Below are 14,429 nucleotides of genomic sequence, written 5' to 3'. Positions count from 1 at the left end.
CAGGAATATAAATTATTGATGCTGTTCATAGTACTTTAATTTGAGAAGCCTTATTTCTAAAGGCTGAAATGTTATGGCTCATGACATCTACTTACTGATACCAGATATATGAGACACAGGCACAAAAAAAAAATATAAAAGTGAAGTTAGTTTAAGTAAGGCACTTTTGATCTAACCAATTCAGCCTGACAAGTGCACTGCAGCAATGGCCTGGAACTGTGACTGCACTTCCTCAACCATATGTGACAAGAGCTTCTGGGAGACGAAGGTTCATCCACCTTTTATATCCACCCTGCAACCTCCTTGTTAAATCTTAGAGCCCCGAGTGCCACTGCTCACCATAAATCATTCACATCAATCCAGACTTAACAGCTAATGACCACCAACGCACCCACAAGTGGGCTGAGATACCAGCTTGCTGGAAATGTTCCTCATTCCTAAGTTAGAGTGATGCATTTAACAGCATTAAAGCAAGTCAACGTCAAGGAGCCCAAACAGAGTACAATAAGACGGAGAGTTACAATGGTTGGGGTTAAGCCAGTTCAGGGCTGATTTTGATTGAAACCCATAGGTGACGTAATCTCTGTTGTTGTTGTTATTACTGTGAATAAATGGATCGCCTATACAGCGCAAATGGACACTGGTTCAGTGGCTTATTAAGGTTAAACTATATGTATACTAGTTTTGTTGAAAGTCACTACAAATATGACTACACACACTGCAAACGAGGTACTGTATGAGAGCTGCAGTGATGATTGTGTAAACCTGGCCTGTTGGCTGGTATTTGAAATGCGTGCTTTAGGCTAATCCGGGTTTTATAGTGGTGTAAGGAATGTCATTTTATTCAATGTGAAATAAATACATAATAAATGAATAAATGAGGCAATGAATATATAAATAACAGTAAATATAAATATATATACAAATACATAGTTGTACTTTTATTTATTTTAGGGGGACTTTTATTTCAAAAGTACACATTTCATTACTTCAAGGGATTTTTATTTAATAAACTTCACTCTGCTCTGCCGGCGTCTGTCTCCAATTTTAGCGGCAGCTGGTTTGACCACGGAGATACGAGTGACTTGACCGCAGTCTGTTTCTGTGATAGAAACACGGCAAGCTGCTACAGTTTGCTGCTCTGCTGCAACGCAGATTGCCAAACACACCTTACTACAGGAGACATTAGCTCAGACTTGCGGAGTACGTATAGTCGGTCCGGTTCGAGTACGGATCCCGTTCTCACCACAAACAAACAGATTGGAAGCGTACCAAGACAGCCTCTTCAAGCAGGTCTCGGTCCGCTTTTGGTGCGCACCAGAGTTTGATTGCCGAGTTCTCACCTGCCCAAACGAACCGCACCAGTGGGGCAAACGAACTCTAGTTCGATTCAACTGAACTAAAGGCCGTCGGTGTGAAAACGCCCTTAAAGAAAACGGCAGTAGCATGACCCAGCACCGGAGATCTTGAACCACCCAGATTCTCCGCTGGTGTTGTGCCAACGCCCCCCCCCCCCGCCCTGAAAATTGTGAAAATAAAAGATCAGAAAATAAGATCGCATCATAACAGACTATTAAGATGGCCATCATGAAAGACGACACTCATTAATCACACACACATCGGCTCCCTCTCTCATACACACAACTTGTACTACACAGGCGCTCCTTCGCTCCTCATTCAGAAGGATCCAAAATATTTTTTTTTTTAAATGAAGGACTTGAAATTGGCAAAACAAAAAATTCCAGCAGACGTGGAATCTGCCCAATGAAGATTCTTGTTAGCCCAACATGGATCTTAAAAAGAGTGAGCATGTAACGGTGCAATCATGTTAAAGTCTGTGAATAGGACGGATCCTTTAAACAATGTGCAGGGGAATAAATCATCTTTGTTGAAGCCAATTAGTTTTGATTTGTTTCAAACACTGATCCTTGGGACCCAAGCCACTGCTTAATTGTTACTTGCTTTAACCTGGCACTGTGGGTGTAAATCCCTCCGTGCTCAGTAGGATGGATTTCAACTGTGAAAAAAAATAAGATAGTAAAAAAAAAATAAGCAAGAGATTACAGTATTATTGGCATGCCATTAGATGCCTAACGGAACAGAGCAGAAGTAAGAGCAACGTTGTTTTTCTACAAGAGAGAAAGGCAGGAGCAGATACTGAATGATGATGGGAACAAAACAGAGACATTCACATCACTACAGTATCTTAGCAACAGATGTACGTCTAGTTGCTGCCAAATATGAGGAAGTGGTGAAGCCAGGGATGGAGACCGACAGAACGGCAACTGCTAAAGCCAGCTCCCGAAGGAGGGCAGGTCCCACAGACTCATGTCTAAATTAGGAAGCCTTCTTCTGTAAAATCTTAAAAATGACCCTGTTCTACTCTAATGGCCTACTGGGAAACAATACAGTCAAATTCTTTTCTCTGTCAGACAGGAGAATTGCATTAACTCACTCTGGCAGAGTGTTGGAGGTGGATGTCAGACTTTTGTTTCATTTTACATCTCCAGAGAACATGGCTTATAACCTTTCTTGATCCTTATAGAATATATAGTATACTGCCCACTGTAAGAACACTAAAGGAAGGTTCTCACTAGACTCCGATATTGGGAAGATGATTGGAAATCTACTGAACATGCAAATATCTTATAAATAGGGTTGGGTACTGAAACGCTGTGCCAAATAGGGCACCGGTTCCAACGTAAACGATAGTAACGAGACCGACTAAGAACGAAAATTCCGATGCCTGACTCTTTTTTTTTTTTTCTTTCTTAAGAAGCATCGCTGCGCGGGACACTACATTACCGTTAGCTAGTAGCTGGATTAAACCCAATGGCTAAAATGCTGACCGCTTACGTTAAGCGGTGTAAAGTGTGACTGTTTTTCCCTGTAGAGGATTCCAACAGCGGGACGTTAACAGTCTGACTGCAGCTGCCGCTGTCAGAAAAACAACACAGACGGTGTGTTCACTTGAAACTCGACAGCCTTGTGGTGCATTCAAAGTTATTGTAAAATACCCTTTTCCCATTCGGCGCTTGTTTTTGTCGTTTACCAGCAATTTACTGGTGAAATAAGTCATTGTTATAAGTCATTGTTATTACATTATTAATCAATCATTGAATTTTGACCGTATGGCCTTAGCAATAAACAAGCTCTTCTTTAATGTCGCCAACTGTCGTTTTGTGCTCCTTTTTTATATTTTATATTATATACATTACAAATATATTTCGGTTCAGGAACCGGCACCGTTTCAAAATTATCGTTTTAGCACCGGTATCGGAAAAAAACCCAAACGATAACCAACCCTACTTATAAATATCAGATATCTGTGACATATTTTTACTTCTGGTTTTTATGACATTTTAATATAATTTGGCTGTTGTTAAAGGGACACACACAACAGGTTGGCCACGAGCTACACTACTTTAACTGTAGTAGGGCTGGAGAGGTGTGGGGTTTGAAAGAAGTGGGCATATGGGAGACTTGGCTATGAAGAAAGCGGCAATTTAGTTGCATTATAGGAAATGCAGAATCCAGTGTTTCTGGAGCTTAACCCATGCTGGAGATGAAAGTCAGTATCTTCAATATGTTGGCCTCTGCTGCTTTGATTTTGACCTTTTTTATGTTTTTATTCCGTCTCTTGCAAGTCCTCTAATTTTATGGAAGTGCATACTTAATTGCTGCTTTTGTATGCTCTATACTTGCCTTGAAGAAATGTAGGGCAAATGTAATTGTCATTCATGTTAGGCTACAAGGGATGCATAATTATTGAGGAAATTACTTTATTAGTTTGAGAAAGCTCTTCAGTAAACTTTGTGGTTCAAAATAAATTGCAAAGTTGTACAACACAGCTTGCAAGCATGTTCTTCCTGTTTGTACATTTTAAATGTTCATGTTGCTCTTATAGCATGTAAGGACTTCAGTTGTTTGGCGGTTTCTCCAGCGGCCCTACAGAAATGGTTAAGTTAGAGCGGAGCCAAGGCGGGGGATGAAAGTGGCCAGTTGCAAATTAGGGGCTGTATTACCAAATGGGATGCATGTTACTGCTGTTTGAGCATTGATTTAAACCCGTTTCTGATTCAGAAGTTCAAAAACAAAAACACAACCAAAAGCAATTCCTCGGTTGTCATAAGAGATAGCAAGAAAGAAAAGAAAGAGACAGAGGGTAGCGCAAGCTAGTCAGCCAAGGTTGACACAGATGAGGGCATTCAAAACTGTTAAAGGAGAATTCCGGTCGATTTCAACACGTAGCTCTGTTGCTTGTAAATTTGGAGTGCTGTCAGTAGCGAGAAAAATGGAAACAATCGGTGCTGCCTACACAGTGTTATCCTCCTGCTAACGTTAGCACCAAGGAGGCTGAAACAGGGCAAGTTTTAAACGTGCTTTTAGTCTCTTAACATGTTCGAAATGTCATTACAAGGGTCTACCCATGTGAAGTGATTCCTTCAGAGTGAACACAGTGAATCTGACTGCAGTAGATGTGACAGAAATGCATAAAAGTTTTGCCAATTCAGCTCTGTTTAGTTCCGGTGGTGAGATGGCAAGACGAGTGGTTAGGGACCGTCTACAAACCACAACACGAAAAGAGATACAATATTTTCAAAAATAGGCATATGTAGAGTTGGGCAATATATCGATATTATATCGACATCGTGATATGAGACTAGATATCGTCTTAGATTTGGCATATCATAATATGGCATAAGTGTTGTCTTTTCCTGGTTTTAAAGGCTGCATTACAGTAAAGTGATGTCATTTTCTGAACTTACCAGACTGTTCTAACTGTTCTATTATTTGCCTTTACCCACATTTCATTGTGTGAATATTTTGTGAAAGCACCAATAGTCAACACTACAATATTGTTGCGGTATCGATATCGAGGTATTTGGTCAAAAATATCGGAATATTTGATTGGTCAAAAATATCGGAATATTTGATTGGTCAAAAATCTCTTTGAAAATTTGATTTTCTCCATATCGCCCAGCCCTAGGCATATGCTTACTTTTTTAAAGTAAGTGCTGTAGTACAACTAGCAGGATACAAGTTATAAGTGAGGTAAGTTTGGAGACACTACCTTATTTAATCATTAAATTAATAAATATTTTTTTTCTTAGGTGTTGTACTTTGTAGACGGTCCCCAAGCACTCGTCTTGCCGTCTCAACACCGGAACTAAACAGAGCTGAATTAGCACGACTTTTATGCATTTCTGTCACATCTACTGCAGTCATTCACTGTGTTCACTCAGAAGGAATCACTTCACATGCGTAGACCCTTGTAATGACATTTCGAACATGTTAAGAGACTACCCGGTTTCAGCCTCCTGGGTGCTAACGCTAGCAGGAGGATAAAACTGTGTAGGCAGCGCCGACTGTTTTCGTTTTTCTCGCTACTGACAGCTAACCTGACTCCGCCAGATGGATTGCTTCGCATTTGCTCGGCATATCCATCTGGGAACTTTCCGTTGGAGAACTTTTGGGAAGGGGCGAAAATACTGGTTAGCTGATTGGATAAACCATCTGTCTATCACCACCTATGTTGCTGATAGAAGGGCCAAATCAACCAACAGATCAAACTCTTGGCGAAACCAGTGCCGTTTTTTGCTCTTCTTTCAATGAAGGAATACTTTCTAATTCTGATAAAAGCTGCGCGATAGCTACGCTCATCTCAGCCGTGGAAGCTGCCAAAACCAACGCTGATTGGTCGGTCTTTTGGCGAACGGCTCCAAATTTTCTCTATCTCAAGATGCCAGACTGATCTGCGAGTGGAAAACTGGAGCTCGCGACATCAGGACGGTCTCACGAGGCTAGCTGACAGCACTCCAAATTTACAAACAACAGAGCTACGTGTTGAAATCGACCAGAATTCTCCTCTAAATGCAACTTTAACTTTCCAAAGCACATCCCTGTGAGTTGGGGCTGCAAAATAAACAATTATTTTCATTGTCGATTAATCCGTCGATTATTTTCTCGGTTAATCGATTACATGTTCAGTCTGTAAAAATGTCAGAAAATGGTGAAAAATGTCGATCAGCGTTTTCCAAAGCCCAAGATGATGTCCTTAAAAGGTCTTGTTTTGTCAGAAACGTATTCACTTTACTGTCATATAGAAGTAAAGAAATGGAAAACTTTGGGATTAAAGCTGGAATCAGAGAATTGTTACTTTTGTCATTTAAAAGGTCCCATGGCATGAAAATTTCACTTTATGAGGTTTTTTAACATTAATATGTGTTCCCCCAGCCTGCCTATGGTCCCCCAGTGGCTAGAAATGGTGATAGGTGTAAACCGAGCCCTGGGTATCCTGCTCTGCCTTTGAGAAAATGAAAGCTCAGATGAGCCGTTTTGGAATCTGCTTGTTATGAGGTCGTAAGGAGCAAGGTTACCTCCCCTTTCTCTGCTTTGCCCGCCCAGAGAATTTGGCCAACCCATGAGAGAGAGACATCATGGCTTTCAAATGAGAAGGCCACACCCCCACCCTCCACCTTGCCACTCCCACTCTCCTCCTCAATAGCTTCAGACACAGAAATGGCACATACTAAGGAAAGCTCATTGTAGGACTGGCTCTAGTGGCTGTAGTTCTGCACCAAAGCTGAATTTTGGGAAAGAGACTTCAGATACAGTATTAGGGGACCACTAAGGTCTATATAAAAGCATCCAAAGAGCACCATGTCATGGGACCTTTAAAAGAAAAAAAAAAAAAAAAAAAAAAAGACTCCAACTGATTAATCAATTATCAAAACTGTTGGTGATTAAGTTAAGAGTTGACAACTAATGGAGTAGTCTTTGCAGCTCTAATTTGAGTTAGACAGACACTCTTTACAACATACAAGCAGAAAGAGTTGTCAGTGGTGTAGAACATAGACTTAAGAGAAAGACAGGAGGCCACAGAGGAGAGTAACGAAATAGGTAACCTGTGATATTGTTCGACTGTCACCAGAATCAAATTGGCACTCCTCCACTTGTTGTGTGTCAGCGTGTCTAATCATGTGAAGCTCCTCCGCGCCACTGGACTTCCAGGCGTTTTCAACAGCAATTAGGCAACACGGTGAACAGTGTATTTCAGGCTTGACTCATTAGCAGCAACCGAAGGTGTCAAACCAGAACTGAAATGTCCAACAGGGAAACGAGGAGAGGGGGGGCTTGACTGCTGGGGTCTGGGCAGCCATGGATACGGAGCCACATCCAAGGCTACATTTACGTTGCTATGTTTTGGTTTTTTAGGCAGCGCTTTGAGCCAAAAGCAATCGTAACACGCCTAAACTGCATATGTCATGAAGAGTCTCGTACACTGGGCACTCGCGTTCCGGGGTGAACAGGTGGCAGCATGTAATATTCAGCCCGTTGCTGGTAGTTGCCAGGGTAACGTTAGTAGCTTAGTCTCGGAGAACGAGACGTCGTGACCGATAAGGTCCAATCGGGCGGCGAAACATTGCCGTTGGTGTTGCCAGAGGTCTCCGTGTGTTTTACTCTCAAAAATGTCAACAGTTGGGAAAATTTAATGTCCATGTACATATATACAATTTTTGATAAATTAACTCTTTTCTTTAAATTCATTATTGAGCGTTTCATTTTGGACCTATCTTCAGAAGAATGTATTCAAAGAGCAATTGGACATAGAAAGCACAAGATTGACAGAGAAGAAAAGAAAAACTGGATATCCAGAATATAAAGACTCGCGAATGAGACCGTGTGTCGACTTTTAACCGGGACCAAAAAGCGTGACCACATTACACCTGTTTTGGCCAGGCTCCACTGACTTCCTTGTCTAAAATTGTATTGCTTGTTTTTTTAAGATTTTAAATGGGTTGTCGCCTTCTTATCCATCGGAGCTTTTACATCCGCCCACACGCCTGTCAAAGCACTGTGGTCGTCCAATCAGATGCTCCTCGACGTGCCCAGATCCAGGTTAAAAAAATAAAAAGGCGACCGAGCCTTTCACAGTGGCTGCTCCAAACCTCTGGAATAGTTTGCCTGTTCATGCAAGAACATCTCGGACCGTTGTAACATTCAAGTCCTTGCTTAAGGACCCACTACTATTTTGTTGGCTTTCAATTCAAATTGAGCTTTGACACCTTGTCCTTTTCTCTTTTTTTTTGTCTGTGTATATTATATACATTATATATATTTTTTTAAGCTTGTTAAGCACTTTGGTCAACTATGGTTGTTTTTAAACGTGCTGTAAAAATAAAACTGAACTGAACATATTCAGGTGTGAAGAGACTAGGGCTGTGCTCGATTGAAGAAATTCTTAGTCGACTAACACTCATTCAATTGCATCGACTACGCATTAGTTGATTTAATCGACAGATCTTTTCTCCGCAAAGAGTCATGCAACAGCACCACTTTAATTCTTGTGTTTAACAGAGATGTGCACGTACGTTTCTTGGAAATAAGTCATTCAGCATGAAAAAAAAAAGCATAAAACATGACTAATCGACTAAAGAAATCTAAGTTGACTAAGACCAAAACAACCGATTAGTCGACTAAGAGGGAGCAGCCCTAGAAGAGACTTTCCATTTTTAATGACCCCATAGCATAGTACTTATTAATACATAAGAGGGGACCGACCCACTCTGTATTCCACTCCTCTTCAGAGAGCAACACGAATGCATGATCTTGCCTATCCAGACAACACTACAAAGAGAACACTGATAAAGATCTGTCCTCTATAAAGCCACCACAGGTGTTAATGTGGGTCATATGTTGTAAACATGGCAACAGCAAACAGGATTCCAAATGCTAAAAACTGCCCCCACCCTCTGGCCAAATTATCCAAGTATGGATCTTAAGAGATTATCCAGTTATACACAAAGTTGCAGTGACACACCAAAAGCAGTAGCTGTAGAAATGCATATTCAACGTAGCCTGTGACACCTTGGGCTGGACTCAGTTTTATTTTCTGAATTTTCTTTTCAAATGAATGCATGGAAAAAATGTTTCATGCTAAGGATGTAAAAAAAAAAAGCCATCAGCAGTCTAACGGCTTGGCTCAACTCAGCAATGACAGACTAATATGTTCAGCACTCTCCGACTGCCTGCTGTCTGTTTGGAATTTGTCTCCATGGCAACGGACCAGACCGTCTGGCTTTCAGCATAGCCGCGCTGATGAAGTGGTGTGTTAAGGTAATAGTCGTTGGAGAAGTAAGCCTTGGAAAATATACAGTACATTCACAAGGGGGTTCTCGATGGGTTTCGGTTCTTGCCAACTGCAATTTAAGTTAAGCACCCTTCCCACCCGGAGGTGTTTATGCAAGATGCAGAGGTGAGGGACGAGAGCGCCAACAGTGATGCCACCGAGGAACCGATTAAGGAAACGTGTAACAGTAAATATTTGAGCTGAAGAGAGACGGAGAAAAAGAGGGAAAGAGAGTTATGTGATATCCATGTACCACATTTGACTTAAATACCGGGTAAAGCAAAATGGGTGATTTCTTTGCTGAACACGTTGTACATGTTAGAGAATACTTATTGAAAATCCTGTGTCGAGGCTTTTTTGGGCGGCCTGAAATCATGGCTCGACGACTGGAGTCATCTTTAATGGCCCTGACACACCAACCCATTAATCGGCCGTCGGGCAGTGTGGCGAGGTCGGTGACTCGAGTCTGTTCGGTGTGTTCCGTGCCGTCGGCCTTCATTTCGTTGGCCGACCTGACTTGCTGGGTCGTAGGGGCGGGCAGTCGGACTCAATGACCAGTCTGATTGGTGGAGCGCTAACCCGGAAATAACGAGCGGGATGAGTGACGACCGCCTCTCAAAATCTGACGAAAATCTTTTTGAACTGACCTTTGTCGATCTGAAATGAAGACCGATTCAGCGACTGCACGGCCTATTTCTCGCTTAAAATGTTTTCAGAAACACGTTTCGGTGAACTCCGTCCACAAAATACGAGATCGTGTTTCGAACAAGCCGCCATTACTATCGGCTGGAGAAGCCAGACCCACGTGACGCATTCGTCATTTCCGGTTTTCGTTTTTTGTATTGTGTCTCACGCTCGCGCAGAACGTACGCTCAAGAAGGCGTCCCTTTAATGTGTTCCGAGGCACTTTTTGGACCATCGGGGAGCCGACTGATCAGTCAGGGGCTTAACACAAGCCTTCTCCTGCTACTGTATGTAAAAACTATGTTACTGCTAACGTTCGAGCGCGTAGCATCGGTGTTGTTTCGTTCACTCCGTGTGAGCGCCACGTGTGCTCCGTTCCACACGCTCCCTTAGCTCTTTGAGTCTAATGAATACATGAAAAACAACCTCCGTTAAATGTAGGGCTCCGGTACCGAATTCGACTTTTTAGGCACCGACTGAATTGCCTCTTTAGCATTGAGTATTGAAAAAATGCCTCGTCATTCAATACCCAATTTCAATACCTAAGGAGGGAATCTCATCCGTGTCAGTGACCCAATAGGCACGCGGCGTGCTTCTACCGAGATCTCGTAATGTTTGGGATTGGCTGGCTGGCTTGAAACAAGTATCTGGTATCAAAGTCACGGTTTTGGTATAGACTTTTTTTTTTTTTACAATACCCAGCCCTAGTGATAATGCCACAATCATAAAAACACAAGCAAAAATAGCCGTCGCTAACCTACCTTTCAGCCTGAATCGGCTTCACCGGCAGTTACTGTTCACTGCTGTGGATGTGTGCTGTATGCTAAGGTTAGCTGCTGTGCTACCATAGAGTCCGTCAATGCGCACTGGCTCATTCTTCGGCTCAGCGTCTTCAGCCAACAACCCCCTCAGTGGGGCCGTGAACTGCGTCTCAGCCCGCTGGGGAGGAGAGCCACCCGATGCAGCTCGCTGTTCGGCTCATTCTTGAGCCGAATAAAGCGGTCGCCCGTGGCGATAGCAACGACCTTTGTGCGGACGGAGCACAACTGGTCTCCAGCACAGTTTATTATCGGAAGTTCATGCATTACCATGGCAATGGCACACATAAAAATGGCTGCTGCTCTGACCATTCTGCTACGTTGATTTGAATGCTGTATCAATTTTATTTCTATGGGCGTGACCATCTCAGAACACATTTATTTTTGCTTTACCCAGACTTTTAAAAAGGTCCCATGGCATGGAAATGTCACTTTATGAGTTTTCTTTAACATTAATATGAGTTCCCCCAGCCTGCCTATGGTCCCCCAGTGGCTAGAAATGGTGATAGGTGTAAACCGAGCCCTGGGTATCCTGCTCTGCCTTTTGAGAAAATGAAAGCTCAGATGGGCCGATCTGGAATCTTCTCCTTATGAGGTCATAAGGAGCAAGGTTACCTCCCCTTTCTCTGCTTTGCCCGCCCAGAGAATTTGGCCCCCCCATGAGAGAGAGAGAGAGACATCATGGCTTTCAAATGAGCAAAGTGGCAGTTGGTCAAGGCCACACCCTCTCTCCTCCCCAATAGCTACAGACACAGAAATGGCACATCCTAAGGAAAGCTCATTGTGGGACTGGCTCTAGTGGCTGTAATTCTGCACCAAGGCTGAATTTCGGGAAAGAGACTTCAGATACAGTATAAGGGGACCACTAAGGTCTATATAAAAGAGACTTCAGATACAGTATTAGGGGACCACTAAGGTCTATATAAAAGAGACTTCAGATACAGTATTAGGGGACCACTAAGGTCTATATAAAAGAGACTTCAGATACAGTATTAGGGGACCACTAAGGTCTATATAAAAGAGACTTCAGATACAGTATTAGGGGACCACTAAGGTCTATATAAAAGAGACTTCAGATACAGTATTAGGGGACCACTAAGGTATATATAAAAGAGACTTCAGATACAGTATTAGGGGACCACTAAGGCCTATATAAAAGAGACTTCAGATACAGTATTAGGGGACCACTAAGGTCTATATAAAAGAGACTTCAGATACAGTATTAGGGGACCACTAAGGTCTATATAAAAGAGACTTCAGATACAGTATTAGGGAACCACTAAGGTCTATATAAAAGAGACTTCAGATACAGTATTAGGGGACCACTAAGGCCTATATAAAAGAGACTTCAGATACAGTATTAGGGGACCACTAAGGTCTATATAAAAGAAACTTCAGATACAGTATTAGGGGACCACTAAGGCCTATATTAAGAAGGGTTGCTGGAGGAGCAATAGCCAAGACACCAGAAGGAGTGACTATACTAGACAGAATGGTGGATTTCACAATGACGTCGTGTGTCTCACCTTGGCACACTAGCCGGCACACTGGCCTCAGTGGATGGCGTCTGGATCCTCTCTTCTGAGCTCGCGGCCTGAGGACCGAGCCTTCCTTCTGCTATCTGTCCAGCTGCTGGCTGCTGCCGCTGCTCCTCCTCCTCCGCCTCTTCATTACCCGGCTTCTCCTTCCCCCGGCCCTCACTTTCGTTGTCGCTTTCCTGCCTGTTTTGTTGTCATTTAAAAAAAAAAAAAAAAAGAAAAAAAAGAAAAAGAAAAAGGAGCTTCTGTGAGATAATTTTTTAAACTTTGGACAGGGCCGGGTCGTGGGACATAACGTGTCACCACAACGGTCGATTTCTCTCTCTGCTTTCAGTTTGTAGTTTGCATGTCAACTAGGGCTGGGCAATATATCGATATTATATCGATATTGTGATATGATACAAGATATCGTCTTAGATTTTTGATTTAGTAAAATCGTTGTATGGTAAGTGTTGTCTTTTCCTGGTTTTAAAGGCTGCGTGACAGTAAAGTGATGTCCTTTTCTGAATGTACCAGACTGTTCTATTAGTTGCCTTTACCCACTTAGTCATTATATCCACATTACTGATGATCATTTGTCTAAAATATAATTGTGAAAATATTTTTTGGGGCATTTTAGGCCTTTAATGACAGGACAGCTGAAGAAGTGAAAGGGGGGGGGGGAAGGCTGCAGCAAAGGGCGCAGGATTGGAGAATTAAGGCCGGGTGGCGCTTGTGGCGAGGAGTAAACCTTATGCTCGCTTTACGAACTGAGCTGAGGCATTGTAAAATGATTATTTGTGAGCGCAAAGCGCACGTCGACCCTACAACAGTGTTACAATATCAATTTTGAGGTATTTGGTCAAGAATACCGTGATATCTGGATATTCTCTCCATATCGCCCAGCCCTAATGTCAACATTTTCAGCATGTATACATTTATAACATAACTGCCAGAAATATCCTCGCACTTTGCGTATGGACTACTCTCAAGTGCAGATAAGAAAAATGACTTTCTCTCCTTCTTCTAAGGGCGCTGACACACTTAGCCGATTATCGGCCGTGGGACAGTCTGGCGAGGTCCGTCACTCAAATCAGTTCGGTGTGTCCCGTGCCGTCGTCCGTCTGGGGGGCTGTCGGCGTTCATTTTGGCCGACCTGACATGTTCGGTCGGCGGGACGTCCGGGACTCAACCGAGATGACGGATATGAGATGACTGGAGTCTCTCAAAATCTGATGGAAATCTTTTAAACAGCCCTTTGTTGATCTGAAATTTCAGAAACGGCACGCCTATTTCGCTTAAAATGTTTTCAGAAACATGTTTCCGTGAACTATTTTAGTACAATATGAGATCGTATTCTGAAACGGTGGCCATGACCGGTCTGGCTTTGAATTTCCGGAGAAACATCCCAATCGACTTCGTTCACGTCTACCGCTCGGTTTTATTTCGTGCGCAACAACACAGAGTGTAGCGCCCATTGGTGCGCCGCGTACTTCACTAGCGAACCAGTGCACGAGAAAACCGGAAGTGACGATGGTAAACATACCACCGGCTGCCGTAAATTCCCAAAGAAGAAGAAGATGTTGCGCAATTTCCGGTTTTCATTTCTTGGGCGACAATACAGAGTAGCGCCGCCTGCTGTTATCAAGACGTATTACGTTTCTCAAGTTGGTGTCGGGTGAGTGTGTCCTGCGGCAGTTTTTTGGACCTCGGGGACGCGACTGATCATATCGACGGGGTTTTCTGTCGGCCGTCGGCTAAATGTGTCTACACCCTTAATGCCAGTTAGTTTCGACCTTTCATTATTTTGTATACGAGGCCCACCAAATCTGAGCCAAAATAAAACATCGCTAACCTTTGGTGAATTTCATGACGTACAGTAACTTTTAATTAAATAGAACCAATGACATTTTCTTTTTAATGATTAAAGTCTGCCTAAAGTATCATGAAGAGGAACTGGGTGCATTTGCCCATTCCCTTGATGCACTGCAGATTCCAATTAAGCGTCTAATTATATCTGGAAAGTGGTTTTCCTTCTCTAAATAATTGGGTTACATGCTGTACAGTAATCTTGGAATGTGATTAAACTTGGGGGCAACAGTTAACAGTATGTCATACGTCAACTAGAGACTGACCAATAAAACGCTTTAAAAAGAGAGTTGAAAGAAATCATCTGATCTCATCATTTCAGCCAATATTTGCTTTTACATAAACACACAACACAAACACGTTTGATAAGGTTCCCTTGAAGAAATAGTTCGACGTATTCGCTTTCTT

The 14,429-nt window shown here is 42.7% G+C and overlaps 1 protein-coding gene across 1 annotated transcript in view; it reads right to left on the bottom strand.

The window, feature by feature from the left end:
- The window catches only part of ctdp1 (CTD (carboxy-terminal domain, RNA polymerase II, polypeptide A) phosphatase, subunit 1), a 105,091-nt gene that overhangs the window by 33,980 nt on the left and 56,682 nt on the right, over nt 1-14,429 (bottom strand). Inside the window, exon 13 of the mRNA XM_039820872.1 lies at nt 12,162-12,356. Within this exon, the coding sequence (XP_039676806.1) occupies nt 12,162-12,356 (195 nt within the window). The remainder of the gene's footprint in view (nt 1-12,161; nt 12,357-14,429) is intronic.

Source organism: Perca fluviatilis, chromosome 13, assembly GCF_010015445.1.
Source record: "Perca fluviatilis chromosome 13, GENO_Pfluv_1.0, whole genome shotgun sequence".
In the NCBI taxonomy this organism is placed as follows: Eukaryota; Metazoa; Chordata; class Actinopteri; order Perciformes; family Percidae; genus Perca; species Perca fluviatilis.
This window is presented reverse-complemented; position numbering and strand designations above follow the sequence as displayed.